Genomic DNA, 23,206 nt, shown 5'->3' on the forward strand with positions numbered 1-23,206 from the left:
TGATGGCCTAAAACAAGAAGCTACATCAAAACACATGTAAGGGAGGAAAGATGAAGTACACAGAAGAAACAAGCATGAAACACACAGCACAAAAAGAAAAAAAATCAAAGGACATTGAAAATAAGTGCTGCTGTTTGAGGCAGGAATGTTACAGTGGAGAGAACAGCTGAAATGCTGCTACAAGAAGAACAATGCAAGGTGTGAGGGTTAACAGTTCAGATAGCAGGACAGTAAATACAGGCTGAATTCCAAGCAGTGGTTACTGCACCTGAAAATGCATGGAAAAAGAAAAAAGCCTGTGGATGCTAACTGGGGCTGACATTCACACTGATGAAACTGCCTTACTACCACACATGCCCCTGAGAGGAGCTTTACAGAATGTCAACTGGAAATATTTAGACAGTCAATCGCTAAATAACCTTCCCAGAGCAAACAAGTCCCCTAATCAGAGGATTAAAATAATTCAAGATTTGTACGTCACAATCAGAATCACATGCCAAGACTTCCTCCCTGCACAAGGCGGGCAGGAGAGGTGCTGATTTCTTTATTTGCAGGATAAACTGCCTTCATTTAACACCGATTCAGGAGCGTGGTAGTTCAAGTCACTGGAGCTTTCTTTACCCAAAGCTATACCCTCTCAGCTCTCTCCTATATTTGCCCTAGCTTCCTAATTATCAAGAAAATAAAGGATGCCATCCTAGGAGCAGGAGATGATGACATCACTCAATTTCAGATGAAATAATATTTCTAAGACGTTTCCACAGCTGCAAAAGTGAAAACACACCCCTCTCACTCAACAGCAAACTAAAAGCTTGACTGTTTTCACTGGGAACAGTTTACACTCCACAATATCTCGGTTTTCACCAAAAAAATGAAACTGTATCAGAGAATGGTGTTAAACACTTCCTCCAAAGTGACATACCTCCTACCACTGACATAGGTACTCATTGCATCTGATGTCTTCCCACAGTCACAAGCTTTGTCTTGAAGTTCCCAGTGCTCTCCAGACTGCCAGAGCTCCTGCCCAGTGTCACTCCGCACCATCCCTCTCTAACCACAACCTCACAGTGCCATTCACAGCCGTCCATGGCAGTAACCCCTCTGACATGTCTACTAAGAGCCATTCACCTGCTCACTCCTCCAGTGAACCCAGTTCCAAGGAATTTCTGAGCACTCGAGTTCCCGGAGTTACAGTACAGACGGGGGCCATCTGCTACCAGTTCCCAGTTTTCAGACAGCACTCTACAGCCTTCACTACCACAGAACCAGCTGGAAGAGAGCGAACCCTCCAGCTGGGAGCCAAAGCTTGAGGAGCACCCTCAGAGAGCATGGGTGAGCTTTCAAAATGTAATTACAGTGCCCTGGTTGCAGATCATTTAGGTACTCCACCCAAAACAGAACGATCCACAAATAACTTCCTTACCAGCAATAGGACAGTCCTTGGCTTTAAGACATGGAATTAACAGTTATTAACTTAAAACAGACACAATACAGCAATGGCTACTGTATGCTTAAAGGCCTTCAAAACAACTACGATCCCCTCAAAGCATCATCTTGAACTTTCTAAACAGACCCAAGAAGTCTGGCTTCATGTGACAAACATGAGGTCACACTGGGATCCAGAACTATTATTTGCAAGAGGGACAGCCTAAAGGATGCTGCACGGATAATAACCCACAGTTGAAGTGACTGATCAGTACCAACAAACACAGCAACACAAACCCAGGGAATAAACATGCTACAAGGAACGCACGTGAGACAGCGGCACAGGGAATCTACTCTGGATATTTCTCCTGACTTTCAGCCACAGAAGTTTACCTCATTTTTGTTTCAGGAAGCACTTTCAGAAATTTCTTTCTGTACTCTCAGCTGCACAATAAGTTATTTACTTAATGTGTGCCACACCCATATCCAGTTTTAACTGACATAAAAGACAGTTTCAAGGAGAGTGCAAATGGAGATCAATTAATACCACGTGTATTTTCCTTTTATTTGTGAAAGAAACAGTCCTATCATCCCAAGATCAAATTTCAAATGCTCTGGAAGCATCCACCATGCACATCAATTTCAGCTTCTCCCTCAGCTGGGTGATGCGTTAATGTATTTTTTAATAATAATGATTTTATGAAAGTCCTTACAGCCTTTTAACCCATGTTCTGTAACAAGCATCAACAAAAGCATAGCAAGATGTCTTTATCTAGAGCTTCCAACCTCGAGACCTGCATCTCACTATAGCTCAGTTCCTCCCAACAGCGTACCAGGAATGAGCTCTTTGCTCCTGAAGCGCACTAACCAGTACTGTGCTGTAGTAGTCCTGCAGGAATGCAGCAATTCTTGCATTGTAGTCATACTATATTAACTATTAAACAGTACTCGTTAATTGTAGTCACACTGAAAAAAAAAATAAATCATGCATAGACCACACAAAAGGTAAATTTGTTTCTATTTGTTAAATACTTTATTACTATTTTTGTTGACAGCAAACAGATAAACAGAACACTGCAAGGTAGTGAAACAATACACTTCAGCATTCCGGGGATAACAGCTTTAACATCGATCAGACCCTGCTGCATTAATAAGGGAACAGTTTGCTTAGGCTTTCAGACAAGTACCACATTCCAACCCTGACACCTTCACTGGTTTTCGACTGAAGCCAGTACTCCTGCTCCTCCTCACTTAACCATCATACAACACAAGTTTAAATCCACGCTAAGCAATTCAAAGGAAGATACACTCTGCAGTAAGTACTGCCAGAATACACAGTCAGTTTGTTGTCATCTCAAACCCATGAATGTGTTTGTTTGACTAAAAAGATGAGTAAATTTCTCAGTATCAGTTAACACACTGTGACCTTTGCTACACAGACAGTATTATCTTGTGCTCTCTATCTCATTAATATTGTCTTATTTCACACTAAATGCCAGCTTTCTAAAAGAAGATGCTTTTCAGGTATGCTTTCATACAGCGCCAATACAACATGACGTGAACTACCAGCTACCACAGCCCTACTGTATCAGTGAGAACTGCTCAGGCAAACAATCCAGGGCTTTCCACACCCATGTCGTGAGCTCTTCCATTCTAACAAAATCAAAAGATAACCTCCTAAACCTCTAAGTTATTTATTTCAAAGTTTGTGATAAAAAAAATAAAAAAGACTGGAAGTATAGTAATCCACAATACCTTCTTTCTCTCCCACATTCTATAGATGTGGCACACAAGTTTTGCACTATTAAATAGAAAACAGGCATTTGATAGCCATCCGCAAGCAGCAGATACTCACTACTTTTCAGGCTTCAAATGCACAAATAGAGTATTTCAAACTAAGCGCCTATAAGAGAAATAAATCAGTCTTTCCCGTCTGGCAAACACAACCCCCCTTTTGTGCCAGAGAGCAAGGAAGGAAATAAAGGCCTTAGTGGCACAGATAGAACAGAGGTGTCGCAGGGCACACGGCCCACTCACAGCACACAGCCCAGGGCTCTGACGATGGCCTGGTTCACAACATGACAGTTAAAGAGGCTACCGCCTTGTGCTGCCCTCTGTCCCTTCATCGGACACCCTCTCCCTCCAGCAGCGGCTGAATTTCACAACACAGAACATTAACTTAAACCAATAATTTCAGTTAACAGTAATAGAGTGGGCAACAAGCCACAGCAGCTGAGGAGCAAACCACCACTTGCTTTCTCTCTGCAATGGTAACCTCTGGCAGAGAGGAAAGGTGTCAGTACAAGCAAGATTACCTTCCCGAACCATCCCTACAGCACCTGTCCCAATCACGAACAACAATAATACCCAAACCCCCAATAAGTGGTGGCAACACATCCCTGAAAATTTCAAGAAGGTACTCTCCAAGATTTTCCTGCTTAGCCATGCCAAGTCTTTCTATTCTCAAAGTCATCTCAACAGCCAGGATATGTTAAAACAGCACCATTGTTTATTCTGTTTAGCTTTTATAAAGATGACCAAAAAATCTGCCCGCAGCTATCTAAAGATATATCACATTCATTTAAAGAGAAGTTACAGTTTCCAAAGCATCACTGAAGAATTGTTTCTCCCACCTCAGAAAAAGCATTTTTTAAAAATAATTAGCAGGAAGTTTCAAGAAACACAACAGTTCCTCTGAACAAATACTGCATACAGCAATTTTTCTCGGGAAAAAAAAATACTTTAAAACGTGAAAATCCTGCTGCGGTCTGCAAGGACGCTAATTACACCTGGAACAGAAGTGACAGTTACACTTTAAAGGAACCTTTCACACATATTTGATCAGGACTTCAATGCAGAAATTGCACTGTAACTCTTACTTTAGAGTCCAGCTTGCACAGTATCACTCTTTCCCTATGGATGTCACTGAGCGATGGGGGACTCGGCACCGAACATTCTATGCTCCACACTTATCACCTCTTTGGCCGACCTCATTTGGGAGGCCTGACATCCACGCTTCCTCACTTCCAGCTACGCTGAAGAGATAGCGCTCTCCTGACACTGACCCAAGAGGCAGCGACTCAACCATCTTCTCTTTCATTACAATGTCAGCATCGACTCCCTTTACCTTTAGGTGTTGCAAGAATTTGCCACCCTCTTCCCTCTCCTTCCACCACAGGGGTAGGTACTGCGAGTTTTACCCGTCTGTCACCTATCACAAACGACACCAAAAACAAGCCCAGCATTTAGCCCAAAACTCCACAAGCAAAGCAAACGTAGCTCTTAACTGGAATTCCCATGTTAGCTTCTGAACCACAGGAAACTGAAAAGAAAGAACAGGCAGCTTCCTTAAAGCCTACAGGAGCGAAGGCACACATAGGGCTTAGAATTGAAACTAAAGACAACTCTCCTGCTGTCAGCCATGGCCACATACAGATGAGCAAATTTCAGCGCTCCACTCCATCCATCAGTAGGGTTGAGTTTTTTCCTGTTTGCTTGTTTTCATCCAAGCAATAATTTTAGGCCAGAGGTTTCAAATCCATAAAGTCAGCAGCAAGTCATTGCTACCTGGTAAACCATTACAACCTGCCAGGGTTTTTGCTACTGAACGCTAGAATGCAGTATTCACGGAATGCCGAGATAAAAAGTGAGATCTGGGAAAAAAAACCACCCAAATAGTATATACCAAACAACACTTCTGTAGCGCTGCTTTATCTTTACTTGGTTTAAAAATCTAAGCCTCAACTTTCCTACAAGGTACAAGGAAAGCATCCCGAAGTGAATGTTCGCTTCGAGGCATCTGAACAAAGCGGCACTGCTTCCAATAAGGGAAGCACTCAGAGCCAAGTGGAAGTTATGCTTGAACAAATCAAAGGAAGAAACATTACACCTTTAAGATTCATAAATTTGAATCATACGATACATGGCTAGTTCTTAAAGCAATGTTAAAGACCAAGCAGCGCAAGGATAAAAGATTAACTACAGTGAACAAGAGACAGGTCATAAGGATTTCTCAGGTTTGGGAGGTGGAGCTTTTGCTCACCTTGTTTCCAAGGCTCATCTAAGAATTAAGAGAGATGCTGTCACAATATTCGCAAAGAATCAGCACTGAATTCCATTAAAGTAAAAAGCAAGAAAAAAACACCGCAAAAAAACCCACAACCCACACAAAAAATCCCTTTCCACTCTCAGCACCTGCTAAGTGCAGAAAATGACTACAGCACTCTTGCACCTGGACGACTGGTTGGGATTTAACACCAAAGAGTAGAGAGAAGGAAGATGATCACAGAGTGTCTGCATTAAAAAAAAAGAAAAAGACAAACAAAAAGCAAGCTGCCTTAAAAATCCCGTGGAAAAGGAACTGATCTGGCTTCCACTAACTTTCCAGTCAACTAATGCTGGCAGAACAAACAGATATTTTAACATCGTATCTTCCCAATGACTTAAGGAACTAGTATGAACCCCAGCATGGGGTTACACAGCACAGAGCCAGCACATGAAGAGCAGAAACGCAGGGTGTTTAGCTTTAAATGCACACACACAAAGAGAATTTAATGAAATCCCTCACAACAATTCCACTATAGCTGCGGTGCATTCTAATGCTATTAACTGTGCTTGTAGTGTCCAAGCTGCTCAGACATGAGCAGGTGGAAAGGAGTTAGGAAGCCCATCTAACAACCCAAAACGTACACAAGCATGTATTTGTATGAATGCACACACAAAAACTTGATACACAGTTTTCCAAGGGACAAAAAACAAACCCCAGACCAAATCCAGTATTTGCAGTAGCCCATATTATCATTGGCCACTCTGATATAGCCCATTATTTTCTTTCATAGTTTTCTTAAACCCCAGGGAACACTTCATCTACAAGAGCATCGAGCTGGTCCCGAGTTTTGCCTATTACAAGATGACTGAATAGTCTGCAAAGCATACGGTACTAATAATAACAACATGCACAGCTAACGTTTTCCACTGTTACTACCATTCTCAATCCAGCTGCCTCGTGCCAGGCTTGTTTACATGTAGCTTTCATACCATTTCACAGTTAAACTGATTCCACCACAGACAGAGTTGGAAAAGGACATAGAAAACATTTATAGAAAGAACACTTGACAAACGGACAGAGGAAGCCGCTGGAATTTTCAGCATTGCAATACTTACTTCCCACATTCCATCATCCCACAGCACAACACTGACTAGTTAAGTGCTGCACCCACAGTAGAGCTCCTTTAGTCAAATCTTAGTTTCAGAGAAACTTTACTGGTGATAAAGAAAAATAAATCTGCAGAGCTGCTTTAAGGAAAACGACTCCTAAAGTAGTTTTAAGTGCTCAAACCCTAGCAGATCATAAAGCAGTCCCCTCATCGGAGACCAAAGCTGACTGGAAAATATATGAGCAGCACACACTCAAAGAACTCACACATTGTTGTTTATAACAACAAAAAAATTCCCCAACACTGCGGGAAAAAAAAAAAAAAAAGTCTGTTATGGATAGCAAAAATGATTCTCACATTCTATAATCCTGGAGACCAGCAGTGCAAAGATATGAATTACTGGCAAACTGCACTTCCACAACCACAGACAGACTTTCCATTTTACTCTGCTTCCACAGTAGCACCAGGACAGCCAAGATAGCAACTGGATATGAATTTCACTCCAAAAACTTCATCCTGAGGTTGGAGTGGGAGGGTCAAAGACTTTCAGCGTGCAAAAGGATGGCAGAATGGAGGAGAAGAAAGCATAAAAATAAGGGAAACCAACAGAAAAATACTTTGGTTTGTATATACAAGAAGAGTTGGGAGTTCACAAGCGTTCATTCCAGTCTTTCCATACTCTCTAAAGCCTCTAATTTCCCTCTTAAAATGCAATACCCTACATACCTTTGCTTCCTATGTCACAACAAAGCTGTTCTGGGACAGCAAACACTTTTTTTGTTGCAAACCACGTAAGCCTCTAACAGCAACAGGTGGCAACTGCTACCCAGCACCTCACTGCATCATCCGTACTCAAATAAGAGGTGAACTGGCAGTCAAACGAAAATGTGAAAATAAGAGAATCTCGATCCTGCTTTGCAAACCCCCCTCACCTCAGTGTGAGGAGGCTTCTTTCGCAAGTTTTGGCAACACAAGTACCACAAGCCCGCTGTCACACATTCAACTCCACTGTACAAAGGTGTGAAGAGGTAGAGCCCTCAGTAGTTGACCGACACTTTTTAGGTCCAAAGTACATATTACGACCTCTTATGCTTCCCCTGATCCCACTTGGACATTTGGACACAGGAGGATCATTAGTCTTTTCTGACTTACAGGATGCAAGTGAGACAAATCACAGACCTCCAACTGCAACTCTGTACCAACACATTTCATCAACCATGGGAAAATGCTCATGCAGTCTGGATCTTACCTTATCCTTTTCATGGGGAAGGAGACACACTGGAGGGAGACAGGAAAGAGACTCAAAACTCTCTTTCCCATCAGCATTAGTGGTTGCTTTAGTGTTGAGCTGGTACAGAGGTCCATCTTTAAGGAGCCTGCCATGGCCAACAGCACGTTTGACAGCTAATCGTAATTGCTGGTGAAAAACAGAGGCAGCACCGCCTCCAAATAATGCAGATACATCTTTCTGACCCTTCAGAAAGCGCTCGATGTTCTTCAAGGATGAGCCACCAGACTCAGCCAAGCCCTCAATTGCGCGTTTGATAAGTTTATTCCAGTCCACATTTGGTTTACCATCCAACTTGCCATGGTTCCGAGGCTTCGGAAGTGCTATTCTCCCAGGATTATCAGGATCCTTGTAGGAGTTGAGACCCTTGTTGGAGACTTTTAAAATAGTTCCATCTTTAACACTCAACTCTAACTGTTCCAGAACAGTTTTGCGGTCCAAACCATGTGAAGATGACACTGCATTGCATATCCTCTCCTCTGAAGGACGCTGTTTTTGCTTCTTTACCTTTTTGATTGCCTCCAAAATCCACTCTGTATACAGCGGGTTGGCGAGTTTTACCATGGTGAAGAATTCTGTATATCCATAGAGTCGTTATCCTTTATCCCGATGCTGAACAAGTTTCACACGATGAGAAAACAGATTCTCGAATGATGGGAACCAGCTAACCATAGCATAAACGTTTTCTGTTCTGAATTACTCCTCCTTTCTCAAACATTATTCGTTTTCACACTGAAGAGGAGAAAGCAAAACAATTAGAAGTTTTCTTATTCTTTACAATAAACCCCATAACAGTTTCAAAGAAAGTCTCCTCCCAAAGAAAGTCTCCCCCCAAAGGAATAAAGACTTGAAAGTATCTCACCTCAGCTTCTGGTCTGCATGTGCACAATCAGAAGAGCTGTAACATCAGGCCTGGAAGAAAACAAGAGAGATGTATCCAAAAAACATTTAAGAAAAGCAAAGCAAAAAGAGCAGCCAGCATTAATTCATTAAACACAGAGCAGAGTACAAATCTGCTACTACTGTACTGACGTACTGAAGGTTTTATTTTCACTATAAATAAAACCATGCTTTAGCGCTGAAATAACTTCATGCAACCCAGAGGAAAAAAAAGTGTTCTTCTTATTTCAATCTGTAAGCCTGTATAAATTCTACACCAAGTTTTATATCATTGCTGAGCACAGCCTAAATTAATAGTTGGGGGGGAAAAAATCCCACAACCAAGACCTTAAAATAAGAGCAACTTTATTCATTTTTGCGCATGGCAAAGAGTGCCTGAAACTTCACCAGAAAACAGTAGGGATAGCCAAGAACCTTCAGAACACAGCAAGAAACTTTCAGAGCTCTTCCAGGAGCAAAATCACAGGTCAGATTCCCTCCCGCTAAGAAAAGCAAAGAGAGTTGTTCCATCCACCAAAAAAAAAGAAAAGTGGAGAAACACAGCTGGAGATTTTAATTAAGTGTTCCCCTTTCAGAGAGCATAGAAAAGAAGAATACAAGGTTGTACTCTTCGGTAGGGATGAGGCACACAGAAAACTCTTGAGTAACAGGTGACCGTAGACAATGAAGAAGGAACGCTTCTGACACTGCTAATTAAAGATACGGATGGAAGGGGACGAGGCTGTACTGCACACCCTTAGCTGAGACTTTAACAAAGACTTTTCCTAAGTGCGATAACGGCACATCGTGCTGAAGTTGTACCGCAGAAGCGTCCGCTGATCAGGGATTCCTCAACCGTTTACTACAAGGGGAAAAAAAACATTTTCTGCGAGAGAAGCTTTCATTCCGAGCCGGTCGCCAACACAGCCCTCCCGCTCTGCTTTCGAGTAAGCGCTGAAGAATCCGCCTACGCGAGAGCACATCTGCACGGACACCGGGCTCCAGCCGGTGCTGGGAAGCCCCGCAGCTCCCGCTGCCCCGGCAGCGCTTCCCCGCCCGGCCGGGATGAACGCCGGGGCCCGGAGCGCTGCCCGGTGCCGATCGGCGCGCCGGCGGCCCCGCACCTGCTGCCGAGCCGGGAGCGCCGGGCCCGGCGCCGCTCCTCAAGCCGCGGGCAGCGCCGCCTCCGCGGGGCCCGGGGCGGGCGGCGGGGCCGGGCCTGGCGCGCAGCGGGCGCGGAACAGGCCGCGAGCCTGGGGCACCCCGCGGGCCTCCCCCGCCCCCGGCAGCGGGGCCCGCCGCCCGCCCGCCCCCGAGCCGCCCCGCACCGGGCCCCAGCGCCGGGCCGGCCCCGCCGGCAACACTCACCGAGGCCCGCGGGAGAGCGGGACCGAGGGGCGAAGGCCGGACGGCGGCGAAGCCCGAAACTGACGCGGCGGCCATCTTGGGTCCAGAGCGCTGCGGCGGGGGGCGGGGGCGCGCGCGGGGAACAGCCCGCGGCGGAGGGAGGGGGCGCTCGGCAGGGAACAGCCCGCGGCGGGGCGGGGACCAGCCGGCGGCGGGGGGAGGGAGCGCGCGGCAAGGAACAGCCCGCGGCGGAGGGAGGGGGCGCTCGGTAGGGAACAGCCCGCGGCGGGGCGGGGACCAGCCGGCGGCGGGGGGAGGGAGCGCGCGGCAGGGAACAGCCCGCGGTGGGAGGAGGGAGCGTGCGGCAGGGAACAGCCCGCGGCTGGGGGGGGGGGATGGAGCGCGCGGCGGGGGAACAGCCCTAAGCGGCGGGAGGGGGCGCGTGCGCTGGGAACAGCACTCAACGGGGGGGGAGTGGGCGCACACTGGGAACAGCCCCGCGGCGGTGGGAGGGGGTCTCGCAGTGCGACCAGCCCACGGCGGGAGGCGGTACGCGTCAGGGAACAGCGCTCCGGGAGGAGCCACTGGGGGGGGGCTCTGTGGGGGTTCCCGATAGAACCCGAAAGGCTGCGGGGATGGAGAGGGGAAAGCGATCTCGAGGCGTCTCTTTGGAGCAAAAGCACCTCCTGAGGGTTCAGCTGAAGCTTTTCCAGTGTGGAGGTGGGACTGGAAGGCGGTGGGAGCCGAGATGCTGTTGCCCACGCTCCTGCTTCCCACCTCTTCCTGAGCTTTCACATCCAAGAGGTCTTTTCCAACCTGGTGATTCCATGATTCCACGGCTCCCGCTGCCGGTCTGTTCAGAAACGCTAAAGGAGATACACCTGCGATTTCCTTAGGTGGAATAAAGCAGAACTTGAGGGGATTCAGAGCATCCCAGTGAGGCCCAGTTGTGTCCCCACACACAACTGCTCTGTAGGCCCCGTTGTTTCCAAACTGGCGGCAGGTTAACATTTAGCACCCTTGCAAAAGAAATTGAGTTTGCTATTAGAAATGAAAAAAACCTGCCCTGTTTTCTTCTCTCTTTTTTATTTTCACAGGCTAATGGTTAAATTATCCGAATTCCAGCGTGTGGCGAACTACAGATGGTGAGGAGTTGTTTGATCATGAAGACAGCGGCGCGGTTTGTCAACATCACTTTGTAGCGCAGCTCTTTGGTTCTCCAGGGGTTCGGTGCCCTCCCAGGGAGCAGGGAACAGGCTCTCAATAAGTTAACCAGCATAATGGAATTCTGTCCTGGCAGCCTCTTCTGCCGCGTTCTCCGTTTAGGTTCCAGTTTGTGTAAGCTCCTAAGTCACTACAGAGCCCAACTTGTGTTAGGAATGGTTGGACTCGATGATACAGTGGGTCCTTTCCAACCTGGTGATTCTGTGATTCCAGAATAAAACACGCTCTCTGTGCTTTGGAAGCAGACAGGCAGCATTTCGGTGGCGTAACTGCAAATTGTTCTTTGCAGGTGCCAGCAAGACACTTCAATAAACCCGTCTGATTATAAAACAGAAACGTATTTCCCCTTTTCCCTCAATGACTTTTTCCATTGGTGTGCTTAAATAATTACTCTCTGGTTGCTTTTGTATAGGCACAAACATTTCTGATGGCCAAATAAGCTGAAATAAGCGTGGGAAAAATACAGAAGTGGCAACGTCATGACCTGGGTAAAACACTAACAATATCAATGATGGGCGCGAGAAGTCAGAGGGAAATGGCAGTTTTTAAACAATGTGTAGTACAGTCAAAACTGAATTGCATTTCCTGAGACGAACAAGAAATGCCCATCTTGAAAACACATATCCCATGATTTATGTCCAGGTTAAAAGCTGAAGTTTGAGTGTCTTGGAGTACCAAGTGTATACGGACTTTATGTTGTTGGTCAGTTTAACTGTGTGCTGCTTTCTGCCTGTGATGCCATTAATACCATCTCCAAGAGCCTCAGAAAGGGTTATAATAATCTTTACCATATCTTTGTGTTAAAAATAAAGTGGTTATATTGAAATTATTTATAAATAATTAGAAGTGCTGTAATTAAATGACAAATTATTACCTCCTTGTTGCTCTCAAATGTGTAATCCATTACGGCAGTTTGAATTAGACATTTTCAAAACACTATTTGATGTTTAAAAAATGCATTTGATACAAATCACAGCCGTAAAAGAGAGTTTAGTATCTGGGTCATTCCTCCTTCATCACTGGCTGCTATAGCATAAAGCTTACCTGGTGCGTGTTTGAATTATCCAACACTTTCAATAAGGACAGATGTGCACAGTAGTTTGACACCGTAACGTCAGAGTAAAAGTGACCTCTGCCCCATTTTGGGTGGGAAACAGCTGCAATGTATCACAGGAAATAAGATGGACTGTTAAATCTGAACTGTGCCTTTTCTTGCATTCTGACATCGCTGGTCCTTTCCGCTCACTCATCCTCAGGTTTGGCAATGTCACAGAATCATGAAATGGTTCGGAAGGGACCTCAAAGCCCATCCAGTGCCACCTCCTGCCATGGGCAGGGACACCTCCCACTGGATCAGGGGCTCCAAATCCCATCCAACCTGGCCTTGAACCCCTCCAGGGATGGGGCAGCCACTGCTGCTCTGGGCAATCTGTTCCAGGGCCTCCCCACCCTCACACCTTAGAAATTCCCCCTTAGGACCAGTCTAACTCTGCCCCTCTCCCGTTTATCCCCATTGCCCCTCGTCTTATCAGTCCATGCCTCGGTAAACAGCCCCACCTCTCTGGACAACCTGGGCCGGGGCCTCCCCAGCCTCATCATGAAGAAATTCCTCCTTTCACCTAGTCTAAACCCGCCCGGTCTGTCGCCGCGGGGTCCCGGGAAGCTCCCGAGCTGCGGTGCGGGGGCACCCGCGGCCACGTGTAGGACGCGGCGACAGGAACGGGGGGGGGACGCGCTCTTATGACGTCCACCCTCGTCGCTTGAGAGTGACGTCACGGCCCGCCCAGGCCTATAGGGCGGTGCCATTCGCGGCGGCCCAATGGTAGCGCGGGGTGGGAGGGGCGGGAGAGGGGACGGGGGGTGACGGGGGGGGTCTGGGCCGCCGCCGCTCCCGCCGCAGCCATGATCCACAGCCTGTTCCTCATCAATGCCGCCGGGGATATCTTCCTGGAGAAGCACTGGAAGAGCGTCGTGAGCCGCTCCGTCTGCGACTACTTCTTTGAGGCGCAGGAGAGGGCGTCGGAGGCGGAGAACGTACCGCCCGTGATCGCTACGCCGCATCACTGCCTCCTCAGCGTCTACCGGCACCGCATCTTCTTCGTGGCCGTCATCCAGAGCGAGGTGCCGCCGCTCTTCGTCATCGAGTTCCTGCACCGCGTCGTCGATACCTTCCAGGTGCTGAGGGGGACCGGGAGAGAACGGGGGAGAGGTGGAGGCGCACCCTCTGCTGGGTGGAAGACTGCTTGGATGGATGGGCCCGAAGAGTTGTGGTCAATGGAGTTAACTCCAGTTGGAGGTCGGTCACCAGTGGTGTCCTCAGGGCTCAGTGTTGGATCCAGTCCTGTTCAATGTCTTTATCAATGACCTGTACGAAGGCATTGAGTGCTCCCTCAGCAAGTTTGCAGATGACACTAAGCTGGGAGGAAGTGTGGAGCTGCTGAAGGGTAGAGAAGCTCCAAAGAGATCTGAGCAGGCTGGATCCATGGGCTGAGACTGATGGCATGAGGTTTAACAAGGCCAAATGCCGGGTCCTGCACTTGGGGCACAACAGTCCTGTGCAGCTACTGACAAGGGGAAGAGATGCTGGGGAGCTGCACGGAGAAGAACCTGGGAGTGTTGATTGGCAGCAGTGGCCCAGGTGGCCAAGAAGGCCAGTGGCATCTTGGCTTGGATCAGAAATGGCGTGATGAGGAGGTCCAGGGAGGTGATTCTACCCCTTGACTTGGCACTGGTGAGACCGCACCTTGAATACTGTTCAATTCACTACAAGAAGGATGTTGAGGCTCTGGAGCGTGTCCAGAGAAGAGAAACAAAGCTGGTGGTGTCTGGAGAACAAGTTTTATGAGGAACGGCTGAGGGACCTGTGGTTGTTTAGCCTTGAGAAGAGGAGGCTGAGGGGAGACCTTATTGCTCTCTACAACCACCTGAAAGGAAATTGTAGAGAGGAGAGTGCTGGCCTCTTCTCCCAAGTGACAGGTGATGGGACAAGGGGAAATGGCCTCGAGCTCTGCTAGGGGAGGTTCAGGCCGGATATCAGGAAAAAAAAATTCACAGAAGGAGTCAGTAGGCACTGTCAGGGGCTGCCCAGGGAGGTGGTGGAGTCCCCATCCCTGGAGGTATTTAAAAGATGGGTAGATGAGGTGCTCAGGGACGTGGTTTGGTGGCAGATAGGAATGGTTAGACTCGATTATCCAAGAAGTCTTTTCCAATCTAGTGATTCTGTGATTCTACAACTGTGCAGCCTTTCAGGGTGGTGGCAGCGAGGTCTCTGCCGGTCTCTTCCTGTGCCTGTGGGGCTCGGGGGTGCTGCCCAGGCTGAGGATGGGCTCCAGATCAGCCCCTGCTCCCAGAAGGGACCTTTCGGGAATGAGGTTGGTGTTGCCATTCTGCAGCCTCGTCCGGTCTGGGAGCAGTGAGCCCTGAAGGAGCTGTCCCAGTTCTCACCGGGCATGGGCAGTGCCTGTCCGGCTGGGGATGTTTCTCCGGAGCGTTTATTTCACAGTTGCTGCCCTGAGCAGCCGCGTCGCTGCTGTGCTGTGGCTGAGAGGACGGCCGTCTGGTTCGGGGAGACAGCGGAGATATCGCCTTCTGCCAACAGCACGGCTGCATAATCTGAATCCGAAATATCTTGTGACCGGCATCATGCCAGAACACGGGATGTGTGAGTGCTCGGTCAGACCAGTGTCATGTGAGCCTCTGCTTCCAGGCGCCAGCCAGAGCGCCAGAGCAGACCAAGTTACGTTTCGCTCTGTTCAGGAGCTGCTTGGCTGCGCAGGCCAAAAACAAACAATGTCAGTCGCTTAGGTCTTGTTTTTTGTGAGGGGATGAGGCGTGAGTGTGTTGTCACTGGTTCAGCCCTGTGTTAAAATCTGATGCGTCTGAAAAAGAAACAGAATTTGTGATGAAATTTGTGGTGGTGAAGGAGACGCAGACCTCACAGTATTCTTTAAGTATATTATTTTAATCAGCACAGCATACAGAAATTGCATTAAGAAAGTACTACTACTGTCATTCAGACAGATCTTTATACAGTTCCTCAGTTTTCCAACCTTCAGATAAATAAGATGTTTTTAGTTTTGTCTGGTCCACACTCTTGTGACTGTTTTCAGTCGGATCTCCAATTCACTTATTCCCAGGTGTTTTTTTCCAGCCTGGCCTTCTCACACACTCAGGTTTCATCATCCTGTGTGTCGAGCTTGGAACACCTCATCTTTTTAATAATGTTTATTCGAATATGCTTGATACCAGCTTTGTGCTTTATCTTAGTTCCAATTAATCTTCCATATACTTGGCGTTGCTCCCACAGAAATTCTTTAGCGTCACAGTTTGTGTGCTCATGCTTTGTGCAGAATGCCTGATCTCCTTAACTGCTCTGCGTAAGCTGGTTTGTGTTTGCCTGTGCAAGCTCACTCTCTCTCCAGAAAGGTGCGTGAGGTCCCCATAGAATAAAACTATGAGTAAATTAAATGTTTGATATAAAAAATCACTGAATTACTGTGACCACTTCCTGTAGCGTACGCCGACTTCTGAAAGGTCTGCACTTGGTTTTCTGTGTTGTGTTACAGATTTACAATTTGATTTGGTGTATTTGTACTATGGTAAATTATTGGTTTGGAGTAGGAGCTGAAGAAACAGTAGAGGAGTGAAGCTGGGGAATTAACTAGTCTGTGGATCTTTAGATTTCATGTTCTAAGATTCTGCTTTATACATCTCTTAAACTATGAGGGAGGAAGGGTTTGTTACATGGATAGAATTAGTTTTCAGAATACTGGACTTCTGTCACATCTTAGGACAGGTGAGCAGTCTGTACACCCCACGTGGTGCCAGAATGAGAAACCTAGAGGCAGATGGATGTCGGAAATGTTCTCCTATAAAACAAAATGGACTTAGGTAGACTATGCGGAGGGTTTGAAGCTGCGCTTCCCCTTTATTCCATACCAAAAAAAAAAAATTCTAAAGAAATATATACAGGATTGAAGTTGTTAATTGTGTTATTGGCTATAGGTAAGAGAGCATCCTAACAAAAGTAAATGAAAAGATTCGGTGGGAAGAGGTTGAATTCTTTGAACAGCAGTATTGGACAGTTAAAATATTGGGACTACTGTGGGTTAAGACTAGGGCAGCTGGGGCAGGGGGTGTGATGCTGGAGGCATCACTCTGTGATGGGAGGTATCAATATCCGCAAGTCAGGAGTTTTTCTTACTAACATTTCTGCTTAATCAGTTGCAATTGAGCCACTTTCGAGTGGTAATTATAAAACCTCTCAGCTATCAAAAGGAATCTTGTAATACAGAAAAGCCGTAAGAGCATCTGATGATGCGGTGATGTGCCATCCTGCTGGGCGGTGGCACAGGGGTGCTCAGTCATGCCTGTCTGTTGGTGTGCTCCCTCTGTCTGATGGGTTTGCACTTATTCTCGGAGTTTCAGTGGTGTTCCACCTCCTCCAAGTAACGGGATGGTTTGTTCCTGTGTGGGATGACACTGAACTGAACGATCACCAAGACTCTCTTCCAGAGGCTGTCGAGTAATTATTTCTTTTCCACAGGATTATTTTGGTGTCTGCTCAGAGGTGATGATCAAAGACAATGTTGTGGTGGTTTACGAGGTGCTGGAGGAGATGCTGGACAATGGCTTTCCGTTGGCGACAGAGTCTAATATTCTTAAGGAACTGATAAAACCTCCCACTATCCTGCGAACAGTTGTCAACACCATCACAGGTACAGAGAAACAACAAGTAGATAAAATGGGGAGGCCATGTGGCAATATTCCTGCATAAGTAAGTTAGGGCATGGCTGAAGAAAATTGATGCTATCCCATACTACTCTAAACCCATTCTAAAGTTGGTGCTTTGCTTTGAGGTTCCTTCCCATTCCAGCACCAGCTACACTTTTGTTTCTGACCAAACAGCCAGATTATGTTTCCAGTTACAGCGTGAGAGGATGTCCTTTGTTTAGTGTGGGCATTTTATTGGGGTGGCTTTTTCTTTTGTTTCTCAGTCACAGTTCCCCAGGCCTTCTTGTGCCATATTTTAGAGTTGGATGTAAGCGAGATGGAAATTGTAGAATGCAAACAGTGAGTCTGGAAGAGTAATTGCTCTCCTACAAAGAGATAGAGGGTCTCAGGGATTAATTGCACTCTAAGTTTTAGGAGCCAAGGACTTGTTCTGGAGCATAGTCTAACTTTTGTGGTTTGTTATTGCCTTTCTTTTCCAGGAAGCACAAATGTGGGTGACCAGCTTCCTACTGGACAGCTATCGGTGGTGCCTTGGAGACGTACTGGTGTAAAATACACCAACAACGAGGCATATTTTGATGTGATTGAGGAGATAGATGCAATCATTGACAAATCAGGTATGGAAGCTGCTTCTGGCTATGATGAGGGTAACTTGTCCTGATACTGCCTGAAGAGACTTAGGTCTCCAAAGAGGAGCTCCCTCATCTACGTGTGGGAAGTTCTATTCCTATTCTTACTCTGGAATGTTGCAAGCTTGTAGGTGCTATTCAGTTAAAAATTTTAGACAGGTACCAAGGTTTTCACTTGTCCTTGTTCCTGAGATCTTGTAAGAAATTATTGGGAAAATAGAAGGTGAGTGAAAATTGTGCATAGCACTATCTCCTTAGCTTTTGTGCATCCTAGTCTTGTTAGAGTTGGCAGCTGTTGTTTGGCCATTAAAATGGACATTGCTCAGTCCATTTTATTTGTATTCAGTCATTCTTAGTTGTACGCATCTTCACTAGAAGTTGTTGGGAATGAGAGAAACGTTGAGCTGGCAACACAGCGAGCCATGACATTTCATAAAGATAATAGATTTCCTTCCTCCCCATTGGTAGTTTTTTCCCACTGGGTTTTTTTTTTGATCAGGTTCACGTAACCTCACGTGTTTACTTTATTCCTGCAGGTTCCACAATTACTGCTGAAATCCAAGGGGTGATTGATGCTTGTGTCAAGCTGACTGGGATGCCAGACCTTACCCTCTCCTTTATGGTAAAGCTCGAAGATGTATCTTTACCTAAGTTGTATTTTGAGATAGGTTTCCCAGGGCTGCTGCTAGGATCTCAGCCTCACGCTGATGGACCCCAGCATATCAGAACCTGGGAATACCAAACAAAGAGAGAAGGAACTGACGATGGAAACTCATAATGAACTTCAGCGACTTTGAGCCTAAAGTCTTTATTTTCAGGTTCTTTATTAAGAGTACTGTTAGTGTGCGCTGTGACTAAGTTTCTGACTGAGGAGACAGTGCTGCTTCAGGCAGATACCCTAAAGGGCTGTCTTTTTTATAGGTATATCAATGTAATTATTTGACACGACAACATATTCTAACATGGGGCAGAGGTTATTGGGTACTGCCATCGCACAGATGAAACAGCATCAAATGTCGGAATATAGATACCTGCAAGCAGGCAGAGAGTGTTGAATGATACGCCCTTCATGGACAGAAGATTGAGAAGAAGCAGAGGTTATTTTAAGTAGTACTGCCTTGACTAACCTTGTGTTTTTCTTCTGTTTCAGAACCCTCGGTTATTGGATGATGTCAGCTTTCATCCATGTGTGCGTTTTAAGCGCTGGGAGTCAGAGAGAATACTCTCGTTCATTCCGCCCGATGGAAACTTTCGCTTGCTTTCCTACCACGTCAGTGCTCAGAAGTAGGTGATGAATGTAGTGCCATGAATTACAAAATCGGGATCTTCCCAGGTAGTTTAAAAAAAAATTTTTAAATAAGAATTGTTTTTAAATATCAGGTGGCCAAATGAAAAAAGGTGCATGGTAACTCGCGCTTCTTTTTTAAACCACATGCTTTCTCCTTATCTGGAGCAGTGATTCCATCATCTCTGTTTGGTCAGCCAGCATTTTTCAAAGGCTGATAGCAGATAAATGAACTGGAAAGGGAGAGAATTAGGCAGTATGGACTAATCAAGGTGTTGATTTCCTACATTTATAAAAAACTCTTGGTAATCTTGTCGAGTTTTGATCTTTCCCTGACTAGAACTACAAGTTCTTGTCTACTGTTTCCTCTGTTTTCTAGAAGCAGCTAACTGGGGTTACAGATGCTAAAGCATTTTGTTAGACTTTATCCGACTTAAGGAGGTGAAAAGGAGTGTGAAATCCAATCGAAAGCACAGATATGCAGTTCAAGTGCTGCTGTGCTGCCTGGAACTACTTGCCAGCTTAGTTGTAACATGCAAAAATGTTCCTCATCCTTTGCTCAAGCCTCCTGTTTTATTGGTTGTAGTTACCTGTCCTGCGGAGAGGCAGAAAACTAAGATACTTTTGATTTTAAAAAAGTGTAATTAAGACTTCAGCACAGGATTCTGACTTTGCTCTTAGATTGAGCAAATGAGCACAGGATTTACTCCTCTTTTAAGTAGACTGGTTTTCAGTGTAGAAGCCAAGGGCTGCATCGGGAAAAGCAAAGATGAAGGAAGGAGATTGACAAGGACCTTCTGTTCGCTTCTCTATTCTAGTCTTGTGGCAATTCCTGTCTACGTTAAACACAACATCAGCTTCCGTGATAGCAGCTCGCTGGGACGTTTTGAGATCACAGTGGGGCCGAAGCAGACTATGGGGAAGACTGTAGAGGGAGTGATGGTCACAAGCCAGATGCCAAAAGGTGTCTTAAATATGACCCTCACACCCTCTCAGGGAACGCATACCTTTGATCCAGTTACAAAGGTGAGAGGAATGAGATAAATTAGTTACTACTTCTGTAATTGTTTTTACCTTTCAGCAAATGAAGTTGAGCTGTTCATGCATACGTGAATGTTTCCTTGAACATTGCTTTAGGAAGGCAGTATAGTTTTCTGGGGTGAGAACGTTTCCTGGACAATTGTATACTAGAAGTTGTCTTAATCCTCACAAAAAATAGCTCAGTGTCTGAGTAAGTTTTAGTTCTGTTTCCTCATTTTGTGCAGAAAACCCACAAACTGGTGATGTGTGATGAGGCGTTAGTCTGGGCGATGCTTTACAGAACTCTGCATACCTAGTTGTCATGCCTAGTACTGCACATTTTACTTGAACCTTTGCAAACACTGAGGGTTTGCGTTGGTTAATAAGGTTTGGTTTGTTTTGGGGTGTTCTGGTTTTGTTGTTTAGGCCCATATGCCCTGGAGTTCGCTTTCTTTCTTATTGCAAACTGAAGTTTATTGGTTTAACCACAGAAGAGCCTCAAGCAACACTGCTTCAGCCACTTGGAAAGGAGGCAATTCTGCATTATTTTTGTCACTGTTACGCATAGGAAATGGGGCTTGTAGCACAAGCGGTGGGAATAGCATTCATGGTAGCCTTTTGGGGAACTTCATGGAAAGAAAGGGAAAACAGAGATCTGAGGCAGCTGCCTCTTAAGCCTGCGCTGTGTCTCTCCAATATGAAAGGCAAGACACTAAGACAAGAACCTTTTCCATAAAGAAACATTAAAAGCTGTCATTGGAAGGGGACTGTTTTCTTTAGATGCTGTTACAGCATTTCTGTTTCACTGATGTGTTTTCTGTTCCTTGAAGCTGCTTTCATGGGATGTGGGGAAAATAAACCCCCAGAAGCTGCCAAGCTTGAAGGGGACTGTGAGCCTGCAAGCTGGGACATCAAAACCAGATGAAAACCCCACCATTAACCTGCAGTTTAAAATTCAGCAGCTGGCTATATCTGGTAAGACAGTCTCTGCTGTGTCAGTGCTCACTCTGCAAAGTAGCTGAAATAGCTCTGCAGGCCTTCTGAAGCACATTCTGTCCGAAATATGTTCTTCAAGAACAAATATCGTGAGCATTGGCTACAGATAAATGGATTTGTTTGCTCTGGCGCTCTGTGAAACAGCCTCTCTACATTTCCTTGCGTTCTGTGCATACAGACCTATAAAGAATTTTCGGGTATTGATGCGTTTGTAAAGAACGATTCTGACAATTAGCAGTTGTCAGCTTTCTCCATTCTCTTTACTGCTTGCTAAAATTTTCCCTATACTCTCTGCAACTCTAGTATGGTCTTTTGTTCCCTTATCCTGAAGGCCTGTCTGCTTTGTTTGTGGCAGCAGTCAGTCTTATGCTGTGTTTGTTTGCCTTTAGGACTGAAGGTGAATCGCTTGGACATGTATGGGGAGAAGTACAAGCCCTTCAAGGGGATAAAATACATGACAAAGGCTGGCAAGTTCCAAGTCCGAACCTAGAGGATCCTGACAGTGAGGAAGAGCACTTCCCTGTTTCTCCTGTCCGAGGCTGTTGGATGCATCCTCTTACCACATCCATCTGTTTAGGGTTGCTTCCTTGCCTGTAGTAGCATGAGCAGGAGGGCCAGTGCTTAGGGTGCTGGAGCAGGGAAAAGTAAGGTTGACCCGAAACCATCTCATCCCTTGCTGAGTCTGAAGTTTTGGAACAATAGCAGACAGGAAGGGTGTTCGGGTCGCTGGGAGTTAGTGAGTCAGCTATGTAAGCTTGTATCACCTTCATTTTGCTGTCATAAAGGAAATTCTAGGTATTCATTGCCTTTTGTAACTCCTCTTCCTTATATTTTGGTTGGTTTTTATCCCTTTGTAGATGATACAAAGTTGGATTTCTGTGAACTTCAACTCCAGTGTGATGGTCTGTTGTCTGCCCTTTTCCAGGGTGGAGAGCTGTATAGTTCTTGGCAGCAGAGAGGTCATCTAACCACTCTGCCTCACAGGGACAGGGAGAAGAAGTGGAAAGGTAGATTGTCCCACCCAGGACAATCAGTTTATGAAACCTGAGATTGGGGATGGTGATACTGAGGGAGGAAGGGAAGAAGTGGATGCTTTTTTCTAGATATTTTATAAGCTCATTGAATGTCTTGGATCTCTGGAGACAGACCAGAAACCCATCGATAAACCCATCAATCTTAGTAGAGTGTCCTATTAAAGGCTGAGTGTAGTGTGATCTTGTAACTGATGGGTGGTGACATCTGAATGCAGTTCTGCTTCTCTTCTCATTTTGACAGTATTTGAAGGTAGGGATTGTCTTAGTCTCTTTGGGAAGCCAAGAAAGAGACAGAGAGGCGGAAGATTTTTGTGGAGACATAGCTTCAGCTTCCATCTGAGTGCTGTGGCTAAATGAAGACAATCACTATCCTACTAACTTGTTGGAACCTCTTTTTGACTCTGCCTGTGTATTACAAATGAAGGTGATACTAATGTTCTCCTGCTCACTGATGTCTTTCTTTGAGATGGTTGTGTCCTGGTACCTTCATAGTGTTTCTGGCTGTCCTACCTCATTCCACTTCCTGTACCAATCAGCTGCTGTGCAGGTGGATTCAGGCATATGCTGGATTTTTCACTGGGACCATCTTTTCTGCAGGAGCTGTTGCAGCATCTGCCTATTCCAGCTTGTGCTGCATCTCTCTGTACAGCATAAATATGAAACAAGATGCATCTGCACTGTTCTGTATTGTCTGTAATGTGCTCTTTGGCCACTAGATGCCAATGGATTTTCTCCGTGGTAGCAGAATTTGTCCCTAAGCTGTTGTACATGTGACTGCAGCATCTGTCAGGTTGCTGTGGAATCCAGCATGTACAGGTCACGCTTGTGAACAGAACAGTGTGACCCTAAATGAAAGATAACATACATTCTGGTTTTCATGTGATGGATACTTGCAGTGGATGAGTGGCATCATGCTTGTGGAATTGCAAGTTCTGGTGCCACTGATGAATGCCATTGCAGGTGGCTTTACTGCTGAGCATGTTCAGTGCAAAGATAACCTTCAGCAAGGGCACCAATAAAATTAATTTTTACACATTATCTGTGTCATTTGACTCGATCTTTACTTGTGGATGTAAATCTAACAGGCCCCTAAAAACTGCTGCCATCGTGCTTGTCCTTAGCTCTCTCCTGCTGCTCTAAAGAGACAGCTTTTGCTTTCATATCAGATGATAATGCGTAGAAATTTAGTA

The 23,206-nt window shown here is 45.9% G+C and overlaps 2 protein-coding genes and 1 long non-coding RNA gene across 3 annotated transcripts in view; 1 reads left to right on the plus strand and 2 right to left on the minus strand.

Annotated features, from left to right (window-relative positions):
* The window catches only part of KAT6A (lysine acetyltransferase 6A), a 35,235-nt gene extending 25,005 nt beyond the window's left edge, over positions 1-10,230 (minus strand). Inside the window, exons 1-3 of the mRNA XM_054088899.1 lie at positions 10,117-10,230; positions 8,732-8,781; positions 7,831-8,601 (exon numbers count right to left, since the gene is read on the minus strand). Coding sequence (XP_053944874.1) covers positions 7,831-8,433 — 603 coding nt within the window. The 5' untranslated portion in view covers positions 8,434-8,601; positions 8,732-8,781; positions 10,117-10,230. The remainder of the gene's footprint in view (positions 1-7,830; positions 8,602-8,731; positions 8,782-10,116) is intronic.
* Positions 10,231-11,112: 882 nt separating this feature from the next.
* Positions 11,113-13,075, minus strand: LOC128854672 (uncharacterized). Its single transcript, XR_008453619.1, has 3 exons — positions 12,939-13,075; positions 12,364-12,476; positions 11,113-11,520 (listed from the first exon to the last, which is right to left on the minus strand). It is a non-coding gene; the product is annotated as an uncharacterized LOC128854672 (long non-coding RNA).
* Positions 13,076-13,179: 104 nt separating this feature from the next.
* Positions 13,180-23,030, plus strand: AP3M2 (adaptor related protein complex 3 subunit mu 2). Its single transcript, XM_054049715.1, has 8 exons — positions 13,180-13,494; positions 16,865-17,036; positions 17,532-17,669; positions 18,218-18,303; positions 18,832-18,965; positions 19,785-19,992; positions 20,817-20,961; positions 21,372-23,030. Exons 1-8 carry the CDS (start codon positions 13,222-13,224, stop codon positions 21,470-21,472), a joined length of 1,257 nt encoding a protein of 418 aa, XP_053905690.1. The 5' UTR covers positions 13,180-13,221; the 3' UTR covers positions 21,473-23,030.
* The last annotated feature ends 176 nt before the right edge of the window (positions 23,031-23,206 follow it).

Source organism: Cuculus canorus, chromosome 26 (assembly GCF_017976375.1).
Source record: "Cuculus canorus isolate bCucCan1 chromosome 26, bCucCan1.pri, whole genome shotgun sequence".
NCBI lineage: Eukaryota > Metazoa > Chordata > Aves > Cuculiformes > Cuculidae > Cuculus > Cuculus canorus.

Coding starts and splice junctions, on each gene's coding strand:
- AP3M2 (XM_054049715.1), top strand. CDS start 13,222: ATGATCCACAGCCTGTTCCTCATCAATGCCGCCGGGGATATCTTCCTG. Junction 18,304..18,831: donor ACCTTACCCTCTCCTTTATG/GTAAAGCTCGAA, acceptor CTTCTGTTTCAG/AACCCTCGGTTATTGGATGA. Junction 20,962..21,371: donor TCAGCAGCTGGCTATATCTG/GTAAGACAGTCT, acceptor GTTTGCCTTTAG/GACTGAAGGTGAATCGCTTG.